This window comes from Oryzias latipes, chromosome 9 (assembly GCF_053564925.1).
Source record: "Oryzias latipes strain Hd-rR chromosome 9, Olatipes_Hd-rR_3.1".
Classification (NCBI taxonomy): Eukaryota; Metazoa; Chordata; class Actinopteri; order Beloniformes; family Adrianichthyidae; genus Oryzias; species Oryzias latipes.
In genome coordinates, this window is record NC_136245.1 from 32,326,239 (window position 1) to 32,339,054 (window position 12,816).

Genomic DNA, 12,816 nt, shown 5'->3' on the forward strand with positions numbered 1-12,816 from the left:
AAATGTGCGGTCCTTCACGCAAGCTCTGACCCAGGCGTACGCACAAAAACGGGTGAAATGAGAAACGGCGACACCGTCGGCACATGGAAGAAACACGTGAAAGTGAAAATGACAGTACTGCCTCTCAGAAATAACATGAAGACTTCACAAAGCAAGTCTTACAATTAACAGCCTACACGAACACGAACACGTTTGATCGATCAGCAGTGAAACAAATAAAAAAATCAAACGAAAATTACAACAGAAATTCAAATGAACACATATTTGCAAAAAGAAAAGTGAAACATGTTCTGCAATATTGGCATGTTGTGCAATTCATCCTCATAAATAATATATTTAACAGAACGAAATAATGTACACAACTGATATTCTCGTCAGTGTGTCCGTCTGGCGGAGCAGATATAGGTGCAGACAGACAGATGGATAGATAGAGAGAGATGCATTAATTGTCCACTGGGGAAAGTTGTTTTCATAGTAAAACATTTCTTCATAAGCTACAGAATTATGGTATTCATGCATATGCCTTTAGTTTGTTTTATTTTTGATGAAACAATGTATGGCATATGTCTCAACCATTCAGAAAGCAACAAGAAATTAAATTTGCGCTGATCAATTTCCCATTTCCACGTCGATTATTACCGACATCTGCAGCTTGTCAGATGTAATTAAATGGAGGGAAATAAAATGCCCCATCACATTGCGTAATGACGCACAATGGCTGATCTTGCGCTCTTAGAAGATGTGGCAAATGGAAGAATTCGGAGTGAACGCATCTTTAGACAGCAAGAAGACTTGTTGGCAAACGAGGACGAGTGGCTGATGAGCCGGTTCCGACTTCCTCTGCGGGCTTTTGGGGGTGTGTCACCCGGTGCATCTGGCGCGTCGGTGTTCCCCCCTGCGCCTCAGTCACCACTCCACTTAAAAGGGATTCCCCAATTATTGCCGCCAGTCTCTCATCAGGAGGGGTCAGCTCTGGTGTCCCCCCCCCCCCCCCCACACCCGTGGCAGACACGGGTGTGTGTGTGTGTGTGTGGGGGGGGGGGGTACAGCGCTAGACGTTTTTTTGCTTTGACTTTGATGTCCGACCTTTTCTTTTTTATTACGGCCACGGTCCGAGGTTGTGAGGCTACAGCATTTTCGGCTTCTGCCGCCGTCTGCCACTCACGTGCCTTTTTAGCATTTGTAATGCCCACACTGTGCCCTCCAAACAACATTATTCTCCTCTTTTCCACCTCGCCAACGATAACTTCTACTTCACATTGAGTGAAGTTACGTTTTTTTGATTTTCTCTCCGTGTTTGGCATGGTTTCGCAATCAATGAATATTCATTTGTGGGCGTTTCACGGACTATTTATGGGCAACTATGGGCGTGTGATGAGGCCGCAAAAGCTGCGCAGCATTTAGGATTGGTTGTGATTTATTAAGAGAAAGATGCGTAGGATGTGCGTGCGCACGGTTTTATAACTCCGAATATTTCTGTGCGCACACACATCCTATGTTTCATCCGTACGCCACTTCTGACGCAAATCCTACGCAAAGTTTTATAAATGAGGCCCCAGGTCTCTTTTTGTGCTTTTGTCATTAAATCTGTTGTGCGTTCATAAACATTGCTGCAGAAAAATGTCTGCTCCTGTACTTTTTCTCTAATCAGCAAAGAAATTTAGTCAGAAAACCAAGAGCAGCGAGGATTAAATTAAGATTGGTTCCGCATTTTAGCACTAATTCCCTTCAGGATTTAGTCAAGAAGCGACTGGCATAAAACTTTGCCATTATTAAGATGTTCTGCCTCTAAATCATGTCCACATTTAACTAAAGGTCAACTAAGTGTTCTGTGGCAAATCATAACCATCTCATTATCCATGATCAATTTCCAACTCCTTGTAAAACTTTTCAGGCTACTTTTTTAAAACAAACACTGACCAACTGTTATTCTGGAGTAACTCTCAAGAATCAACAACAAAACCCACTTTTTTTTTTAAGTATTTGGTACAACTTTTGTCAAGAGACTGTTAAGACAAGCCTAATGTGTTTTAGGGATGTCAAAAAATCTGCTGATTCTCCTTTCAAGTCTTTGTCCGTGCTTGCAGGGGCAGTCATTGAGCTCAGTGAGGTGCATCGTGGGGGCTTGAATATGGTTTCCTGATTGAAATATAGTCGAACTGTCATCAGCAGAAGTCTTTCACCTTGCTGTGCGTGACATCTGATGCAGTTTCTTCCTCTTTTCTGGCTGAAATGACAAAAAACGGTTGGTTTACACCTCCCCTGCGAGCTGGATGATTGTGGTTCTTATTGTTGAGAGGCCGCGCTGCTGTGTAATTAACAATGCCGTGAGAGGTGATGAAAAGTCTTCCCGAGGTGAGCCATTGATTCCCCCCCCCCCCCCCCCATCTCTGGAAAATGATTCTCTTCTTTTTCATAGGAACACCCCCATTTGCCACCATTTCAGGTTAAATTGCCGTCATTCATCAGTTAAAAGCTACTTATTGAAAAACTCAACGGGACAACAGCTGGGTTACCATCAACCTGCTGTTGAGTGCAGATTGCCTCAGCGCTGAAGTGGAAAATAAAACAGAATTGGAGGAAGGAAAGAATTGTTTTGATTCCATAAACACAATGACAGGCCAATTTTCTTTGTGTGCATCGTTTTCACACAAGTCCTGCTCGAAATGCCTCCAGATAAGGAGCTATGGGGCAGTTATGTCTGTGACTTTCCCATCAATGTCCAGTTTCTGTGTTCAAATCTATTTCCTAGCAGCAGGGGGGCCTTTGCCACTCTTCAGCCTTTCTTCTCGGTGCTAAAACCAGCCTCCTCAACGTGCGCCAGTGACACGAGGGTCAATAACCATTAGCCCAGTTTGTCTTCAATGAGTGACTGGCGTTTAAATGTCTGTGTGCTCTCTTCAGCCTCCAGCTCAGGGCAGGACCTCGCCCATTAAGTCGATGCAGAATGGCAGCCCGTCTAAATGCCCTCGCTACATCAAAATCAAGAACTGGGAGACTGGAACCCTCTACAGTGACGTTCTCCATCACCACAACTCCAGCAAGGTAAGCTGGGAAGAAGGCAGGTTGGGGAACAGCTGGATGAAGCATTTCTGTCTGTTGTTGTGGGAAATAGTTTATTAAAAAACAAAAGTTATCTTGTTTAGACAATCAAAAAGAAGCATAAATGTTACAAACTAATTTGGGTCATTTTAAAGCTATCCCCTTAAAGGAAGCTTGATTGAATGTAATTTGAGCCTTGTGGGAAGATTTGGGAAGAGTTTTGTCAGATGCAATGACTGTTAATGTCTAGGTGTGGGTAAAGTCATGTGACCTGTTTTTTTTCAAGAGGACCCGGCTGCAGACATTACCGTCCAGAACTGGAGGTCCTCGACCGGAATGGAAAGCCCCCCACATTGTTTAAATAAAATTTTTTCCCTAGCTGGAGACCCAACAGTTACAATTTTTCACCGTTTTAACCTCTTGAGTCCACAGGAGGACATCACGCTGGAGGTTTTATTAGTTAAACCTGAGACCATGAATTTAAAAAAGCATATCAAACTAGTGTCTCAAGAGGTTAGTCTTTATTTAAAAAAAAAAGTTTTAAATTCTGAACACATGGTCAGGGTAAGTTGTATGATTTCCGCTGCCGACTGATGATGTCAGGCGCCATCTTGCCTGCAGTCAGTTGCCCGTCATTTTTTTTTGCCAGATTTAAAGCCAGCTGTTTTTTGTGAACATTTGGGAAAAAAATAATTCAAAAAAGTAAACATATCATTTTTACTTTTGACTTTTACTCAGATTTGAGAGCATCTATAGATTAGATTAGATAACTTTATGTATCCCACGATGGGTAAATTCACTTATCTGTGGCAGCAAAAACAAACATTCAGAAATGACTCCAAAAAAGGACATCAAAAATGACATTCAAATTAAATAAATACAGCTGCAAAAGTGACATGTGATCCACTTTTTTTTTTAAATACATTTGTTAATATACACAAAAATATGCAAAAAAGTAAAAAAGTACACACCAAAACAAAAAACCGTTAAGGAACAAAAACAACAACAACTGCAACAAAAGTAAGTAAATAAATGAGTGAAAGAAAAACCCCTGTGGGTATGTGGAGTGTCACCGTAACACGGTGTTGTACAGTCTGATGGCTGTGGGGAGGAATGACCTGCAGTAGCTCCTTATTGCACTGTGGGGGCAACAGTCTGGTGCTGAAGGTACAGGGGGTGGGAGGGGTTATCCATAATCCATGGACTCTTGTGTGCAGCCAAGGACAGAGCCGACCTTCCTAACCAACTTGTCGAGCCTCTTCCTGTCTCTGTCTGCACTACCCCCCACCTAACACACAACTCCATAAAGGACCACTGAGGCCCCCACAGTCATAGAAAGTCCTTAGCAGCTGTCTGCACACGCCGAACGACCTCAGTCTCCTCAGCAGGTGAAGGCGGCTCTGACCCCTCCTGTACAGAGCATCCCTATTATTGGTCCAGTCCAGTCTGTTGTTCAGGTGAACACCCAGGTATTTAAAAGTGTCCACAAACTCAAAGTCTGAACCCTAAAATAATAAAAATCATTTATAATTATTTAAAAACATGTACTGTTTCCCCAAACCCACGTGAACTGAAAAATGCCTGCACCTCCGCACACTTGGTGTGGGCACACTAAGGCAACCTTCCTCTCAGCGGCATGAATCACTAAACTTCAACATTAATCAAACACTCCTGTTAGATCTCTGTTTCTTTCAGTCAGCCTCGGCTCCTCCTCCACTTCTACACATCATTCTTGTTTGGCTTCTTCAGCACACCTGGTTTTAAATGGCTGTCATTATCAGGCGTCTGCTGAGCTCCTTGGAGAGCCGATGACTGAAATCAGGTGTGCTGGAGTGGTGAAAATGTGTCAAATATGCGTGGGAAGTCTAAGAACCAGTGTTGGGGAAACAGTGGCTTAAGTGGATTCACTCACTACTGCCTGAAGTGCAGTTTCACTCAACAGGGAATAAAAAGATATTTAATTATCATCAATAGGTTAAAAAAAAACGTGTGGATTCTGCGGATGTTTTTCTTTAATTATTCATTAAAAGATAAAAAGCCAACCATATTCAAGGAGACCAAAAGTCAATCCTTAGTGTGCAGGAGTTCACCCCCAAACCCTTTGACTGAACTATATTTCAGCAGCTAAATAAACATTTACAGTGCAGACTTTGTAACATTTAAAACGCACGTCAGGCAGGTTAAATAATAAAAGCAGTGAGCTTTTCTCTGCTTTCACCTACATTATGGGGCTTTTGCATGAGCTGTTAGGGATTCATCTCGTCACTTCCTTTATTTACCTAGAATGCACGGGGGGGGGGGGTAAATTATTCTGACCCACAGTTTGGATGGTTGATTGTTGTTCAGATAAAGTCGGACAGACTTTACTCTTTGACGGGGGCATTAGTGTAAATATTATCACTGCAGAATTCTTTCCCGCCCCAAGGGTTAAGCAGATTTGGCTCCACCTCCATGCATTTGGATTTGAACTGTGACAGAGATGATTGTTTACCAAAACTCTGTCTGTTGTAGCACCTTAGCCTTTTTTTTAAAATTTGATTTAGAAAAACTTGAATCAAAAACACAAAAAAGTATATAAATCACAATTGTTCTTCTTATCATTTTCTTAAACCTTTTTCTTTTGCAAATGTAAACAAGTCTTGGAATTCTTCATCCATCTTATTTCTGACTAAAGTATCTTCAGTTTTGGTTTAAAAAAGTTTGTCTCACAACTTTGACTGTGTTTTCTCAAGCAAATTTCATCATTTCAGGTTCATATCTCAAATATGCAAAACACAAAAGGGAAAAGATTACCATATTTGGTTTAATAATTTAACTCCGGAGACACATAAATAAAACACGCTCTTTGTTATATTGTAGCTCCTCCACCAACATGAATCAGTGGATTCTGACGTGGAGAAAAGCGGCTTTTCTTATCAGCTTTGCACCGTTGTATCGTAACGGGTTGCACAACAACGTAAAGCCAACTTTTCCTGGCGACAGAATCAACTGATTTACAGTAAATGCGTAAACACTTCACTACTGTAAAGTGTTGCATATCAGTGCAAAACTGCTTTTCTCTGCTTCAGAATGTGAAATTATGGTAACTGCGTAAACGGTTTTTAATTCTCTAAGGAAAACAAGCCTGAACCTTGCAGTATCAATTGTTGGTTGTTGTTATACATTTATTTATTTTTTAAAAATAAAATAAAAAATCTGATCCTTTTTTTAAATATTTTTCTAAAAAAGTCCCAGAATATCTTTACAGGACTTTTTCCCCAAAAAAAATGTTGCACAAATTTGACGCTTGGAAGATTTTAGGAGGATCCAATAAATTCATCTGAAGGTAGAGAATGCAAAATGAAGCCATTTGTAGAATAGTTGAAACCAATGATGTGATAAACGCTATGTTCTGGTCCTTTTGAATCTGCACCAAGCTGAAAAAAGAGAGTGCATTATGATTCTAGTGGTTTGTAGCAGAACCAGAGAAGTTTGAACAGATCAGAAGGTCTGCTTTCTCACAGAAGAAGTTGGTTTTCTCTGTTTCGCCTGCAAAGTTAGTTGGAAATGCTCAATTGCTTTTAGCCCAGTTCCATGAAAGGCAGCGGGCAGCCTCTCTGTGTCTTGTTTACACTCGGCTACTCAGTCAGAAGGAGGTCAAAGGCGAAGCTCGCCTGTTTTCCTGACCAACGAGACAGGGGGGAAAGAGGCCGACGTTACAGTAGGAGATCCGTTTCGGACACTGGTTGGGTTGGAGATGTATTAAAGTGATTAGAGAGGAGCTGGAGGTTTGTTTTTGGGGAGCTGACAAGTGGTCTAAATATAAGCAAAGAGGGAATTCTTCCACAGCAAATCATGGCTGAGCTGAAGGTCTGCTAGGGAACGGTTTACAGTGCTCCAAACAATCTTGGAACTGGATCACCTTTCCTTAAAAGGAGAAACGAAACAGTTCTTTATCAGGAGATCAAAACAACAAGCTCCTCTGTCGATAACCACTAAGTGGGGCCTTTCTTTCTTTGTCAGAAACATGGTGGTGAAAGGCATCAAAACATCTTACTATGTCAAGCAGGGCAAAATTTCTCACAAATATAACGCTTTGATTTGTGAGAAAAGATAAAGGCTGATGCCAGAATAGAAAAGCGTAGGGGATCAGATCTGTTCAGAGGGCATAATGACGGTTCAAACAAAACATCAAAATGAGATCTGGATCTTCTGGGGGATAATTTGTGATACAGCAGATGAACTTTTGTCAGTATTTTTGATTTGAACTTTCCTTTAAAAGCTTTTGGTCTAAATCACAGATGTCAAACTCCCGACCTCCACGTTTCCCCAAAAACCTACCATGGTAGTAGCTTCTCATTGACGAAACTTAAATGATCAATGTAATCAGCAGCTAGTAGGTTAGTGTTTCTCCAAAACCAGCAAGATGACGGCCCTCGAGGCTTGGAGGAGGACACCCCCTAATTTAAATGCTCCATATAGGAAACAAATATTAGTAGAAAGTCAGAAAATGACAAAAAAAAACGTGACTTTTATATTTTTAGCACAATTTAAATGCTTAAAATGGGGCGTGCATGTTAGCAAAAAGTAATAAAATGACCACAAATTGAGATTTAATATTCTTTGCCCAATTTAAATGCTTAAGATTGGGCATAATTATTACCAAAAAGGAATAAAATGGCAAAAAATTTAGATTTTAATATTCATACCATGGTTTAAAAGCTTAAAATAGATCATAAATATTAGCAAAACGTAAGAAAATTGCACCATAAATAATATTGTATTATTCTTGCCGTTGTTTAAAGGCTTAAAATAGAACATAAATATAAGCAAAAACAAATAAAATGGCAAAAAGGTGTTTTTTTTAAATTTAATATAGTTTAAAATGCTTAAAATAAGTATTTTAATTAAAAAATAAAATGACAAAAAAGTTAGTTTGTAGTATTGAACATGGTTTAAAATGCTTAAAATAAGACATACATATTAGCAAAAAGTTATGAAAGGACATCAAAATTAGAATTTTAATATTATTTGCTTAGTTTTTATGTTTAAAATATGACAAAAAGAGTAGCAAAAGGTAATGAAATAGCAAAAAACTGTCAATTTTAACCAGCAAATCTCCATTTGTAAAATATTGCCAAAAATTTTAATATAAAATTCCAATTTCCATTCATTTGTTTTGATGTTTCTGAGTCGGACTACTTCGAAAAACCTTACAAATCGCATGTTTTCCCATCAAAACGTCATTTCTGCTGAACCATCTCTTTTTTATTCACCAGCTGCACTGTTTTTTACATCTTATCATGCAGACAAAGTTTCCTCGTCTAGTTAGTAAGCTGGTCCATCACGCACAAGGTGAACACAACTATTTAATCATTCACCCTCAAAAACAGTGCTGCCATTTGGAAGCAGGAAACAGCGGCTTAATTACTTTGGTGACTTATCGTTAAAGCTGTTGCCTGCATCCCGATGAAGGGCCTGCAATAACGGCCTCAGATTTATTATGTACATCGCAGGTCATCCATCTTTCCTTCGAAAGGACAGCTGGTCGGCGTGAATGCCGGAGCAGCATGAGGGGCGGACGTGCCAGAGCATCAGAGATCCTTCTTAACCTCTTTTTTCCGTTTTCCTTTCTCCCCTAAATTGAGATATTTAAGTTACATGAAAGATGTTAAGTTAGTTTATTGCAGAGGTGATGTTTTGTTTCTCTATAGGAGTGTTTGGACAGGTCGAGTTGAGCGTTTAATTTTAGCCCTGCTTGGGTCGTTGTCAGATTTCCTTCTCGACCACACGCCTGGCTGTCCTAAAAGTTCTTCGCTCCTGCTCACTCATTTGTTTCCTCTCTGAGCCGGTGAAGGCAAACCAAAGTGACAGCTGACTTCAGCTCTAATCATATTAAGCAGACCACACAGGGTTGCTCTGGGCAGTTTTCTCCCAGCATCTGTCATGGTTCTCTTTCCCCTTTTCCTCTCCTCTCTTTCTGTCATTCCGTCACAGTTTAATGACTGAATCTGTGACTTACTGACTTACTTATTTATTAGTGCCAGCCAGGAGTGACTGTTATAAAGGCATCATCTTGAGCGGTTCAGTACTTAGTGAAGATGTTTTTCTTTGTCTGATTAGGTAAAAAGGATCTAAACACAACTGTCTGAGCAGCTGAACTTGATTTTCTTCTTGTAAAAATGAAAGAAGTGCAGCATTTCTGCTGCATCAAAGTCAGACAAGTCTCTTTGGTTTTGCATTTTAACATGTTTTTGTCATTTGGTAAAACATTTTTGTAATTTTTAATAACTTAGTGGGAGCTGTTGTTCAAAAAAAAGCATAAAAAGGAGCTTATATCTGTCCAGAAAGATTCCCTCAAACATCTTGCTTTATGCTCCTCTCTCGACATTAACTTTCATAACCAGACAACTTATTATGAGATTACTGGTGTCTTAATTATACCTTCTACTCATCATGACTCAAATCTTAGCACAATTTGCTAGTGAATGATTCCTCATTGCTTTGGTTCTACAGACAAGTCTGACAAAACAAGTTGGGGAAATCAATCAGAATGTCACAAATGTGATACAAAAATAACAGCAGTTGCTAAAAATGAGAATTTTTTGATCACAAAAGCTACAGAAACAGCATTTATTTTGACTTTTTAATGAAAACATTTGATGAGGTAATAAAACTCCAGCTGTCTTCGAGACATTCTGTTATTTGCAGCTGTTGAACTGGACATGTGGAGGAGATGTGAAGGCATAAATGGCTTTGTGTTTCCTGAACTCCCAAATTTTCTTTTAATTTTGTCTTCTAAGATGCCAACCTGCGGTGAAGATGTCTGCTTCGGCTCCGTGATGATGCCCACTCAGCACGTTCGCAAGCCAGATGACGCCAGAACCAAAGAGGAGCTCCTTCCCCTGGCCACCGACTTCATAGATCAGTACTACACCTCCATCAAAAGGCAAGAGCCGCTCAGGGCGGGTTTGAAGCAGAGTAATGGGTTTTTTAGTCCTTTAGTCCCGTGAGGTCGCGGTAATCCAAGGACCTTCAATCCAACTCTATCAGATTTAGATTTCTCATTTTGTGATAACGTCTCCTTTATCTTGGAGACTGCAAGGGTAACAGTCCAAGGAACCACAAGAACAAGGAAATTCTTGTTCAAGAGCTCTTAGAGGGACTCCTGTGATGCAACAGAAATATAAAGATGAAGTCTATGTTGCATTACACATCAAAGTAAGCCACATCAAAACAGTAAACCAAAAGTATTCAGCCACAGTTTCATCCTATTAAATTCTATGGCTCAAATATATGAGGTAAAATAATGGTCAAAATGAAATGTATGCGTACAAAGTTGCGCACAACTTTTGTAAAATTTCTCCTATTAAATTATTGTCATGAGAGATCATGGGGCTGCAGTACAGTATGTTTGCAGTACAAACATAAAACAACAAAAGTGATGTCAGGTTGCTGCTCTGATGGCATTTTTTTGTTGCATCATGATAATAGCAACAGATTATGCGTTTGAACCAGCAATGCAGCCACAAAACATTTGGGACCCAGGAGAGGTTTTACACATTTATTATGTGTAAAACCACCCATGCCCATCAAAAAGTTTAAATAATGAGAGAATAATGGAACAAAAACCACATCAAAAATCAAAATATTCAACTTTATTTTTTTCTGAAATATACTGTCGGTACACAGCAAGATTTAGTTTTAGCTTTAGCTACACACCCCTAAATGTGGTGTATTATTATTCAGTAAACTACACTGTCTCTTGTTGATGACATCACTGCTACATCTTGACTGTTGGTGATGACCTGCATGGGGGCGTTCCAGTGACCAGTATGACGTAGTAAAGTGGGATGTCTATCCCCTTCCCTCAGCACGACACCTGGATGTGGAGGGGGTGTCTCGGGATGTGTGGAGGTGTCATTATAGTTTGATGAAGCCTTTGTAAATTTTAATGAAGTGTTAAAAAAAAGATGCAAACAATGACGACCTTTAAAATCATTATTATTAGTCATTATTAGTCATTAGTCGGCACACGCGCAAAGCCGTCCCTGTATTGCTACTGTCAGTACAATTTTTTTGGGACTTGATCTCTCTCTCTCTCTCTCTCTCTCTCTCTCTCTCTCTCTCTCTCTCTCTCTCTCTCTCTCTCTCTCTCTCTCTCTCTCTCTCTCTCTCTATATATTACCTATTTGACACAGTAATTTGAAGGGGAATAGCATAGTCAAAACGAGGCAAAGTCGTGTTTAGAACAAATTAAAGTCGTCTCAAAACAGATCTGTCAAGCGTGAAACCAATTGTTGTGTTCATATTCTTCTCTATTTTTTAAGTTTGCACAACTTTGTCCGCTTCCATTTTGACATTGCTTAGCCTGTACAAATTTGAACCTTTATGCAATGCTAAAAATAACATCGGGACTCAGACATCTGTTCATGTAAACAGACTGCAGCACCTGTTGGATGAATTTGATTCACCGGTTCAACTCTGGGCTGCCAACTATTAGCATCTAGAGGAAGGAAGGTTTAGTGGGTTTGTGGATTGTAACGTTTACAGAGCTTTAGTTTGCACTGTTACTTGCACTGATTGGTACAAATATTCGGAATTGATGGTACGATCCAATGTGATGTTCACGGATGGATGTTATCTTGCAGATGTGGGTCTAAAGCTCACGTGGACCGCCGAGAGGAGGTGACAAAAGAGATTGAAGCTTCAGGAACATATCAGCTGAAAGACACTGAACTGATTTATGGCGCCAAGCACGCCTGGAGGAACGCCGCACGCTGTGTGGGACGGATTCAGTGGTCCAAATTACAGGTTGTGTCCCATGTTCCTAAAGTCCCACTCCGATCATCTTGTTATTTATTTATTTAAAGCATTCCTATGTTCTTTTAATCATGATTATGGAGTTTTTAGGCTACATTTTTTAAACTGTTGTTCTCTATAACCCTTTTTATTTTAAAGCACCTTTCGAAAAAACTGAGGTACACTGTACAAACGCAGAAGTCAATAAAAATCACAGCAAATATACAATAGAAGCACAATGAATAGCTGCTAATAGAAAATTGTGAATCAAAGAGAAAAAACATATTTAAACAGATTTATTTTGAGGTTTGAACCTTGGTAGAGAGTTGCGAGAGTCCCGCCCACAACTCAGAGGCAAATTCCTGATAAACTCCTACTGGAGTTAGAAAAATATGTTAGAAAATATGTCTTTAAAAGGACACAGGATTTTTTTTTATTTTGGCTGAAAACGGCATAATCATAATTAAATTAAAACCGGCAACAATTTTACAATAGATAAAAATATAGTTAAAATGGGAGTTTGAACCTAAAGTACCTGGTTCTAAATCTCCAAGTTGTCTGTTTGTGTGGTATGTACCTGGTTCTAAATCTTTCTATATTTGCTCACAAGGTCTTTGATGCCAGAGACTGCACAACAGCCCATGGAATGTACAACTACATCTGCAACCACATCAAGTATGCCACCAACAAAGGCAATCTAAGGTAGAAGCACTGTTTTATCTTGGTGTTATTTTTCTTTTCTTCTCTGCTCCCATTGCTCCCATTCTACTCTCCATCTGTCTCGTTCATCACCCTTCTCCAACTCTGACTACCCGAACTTGACCCTCTCTCCCATCTGTCAGTGTGTCTCTCGCTGCTGTATCTGTTGCCTGTCTCCCTCTCTTACCGTCTCAGCAACACTCGCTGCCTTGCTGGTGAGGTGGCAGCAGACCCTTGTCAGACCTGCGCAGCAGCAGAACTTGCGCTCTTCCTGACAAGTCCTAATCACATGTG

At 40.0% G+C, this 12,816-nt stretch overlaps 1 protein-coding gene across 4 annotated transcripts in view; it reads left to right on the forward strand.

Moving 5' to 3' along the window:
• Positions 1-12,816, forward strand: part of nos1 (nitric oxide synthase 1 (neuronal)) — an 81,474-nt gene that overhangs the window by 27,954 nt on the left and 40,704 nt on the right. For all 4 annotated transcript variants that reach the window (XM_078952078.1, XM_023958052.2, NM_001104855.1 and 1 more), the window contains 4 exon segments: positions 2,905-3,045; positions 9,825-9,970; positions 11,673-11,835; positions 12,434-12,525. In XM_078952078.1, coding sequence (XP_078808204.1) covers positions 2,905-3,045; positions 9,825-9,970; positions 11,673-11,835; positions 12,434-12,525 — 542 coding nt within the window.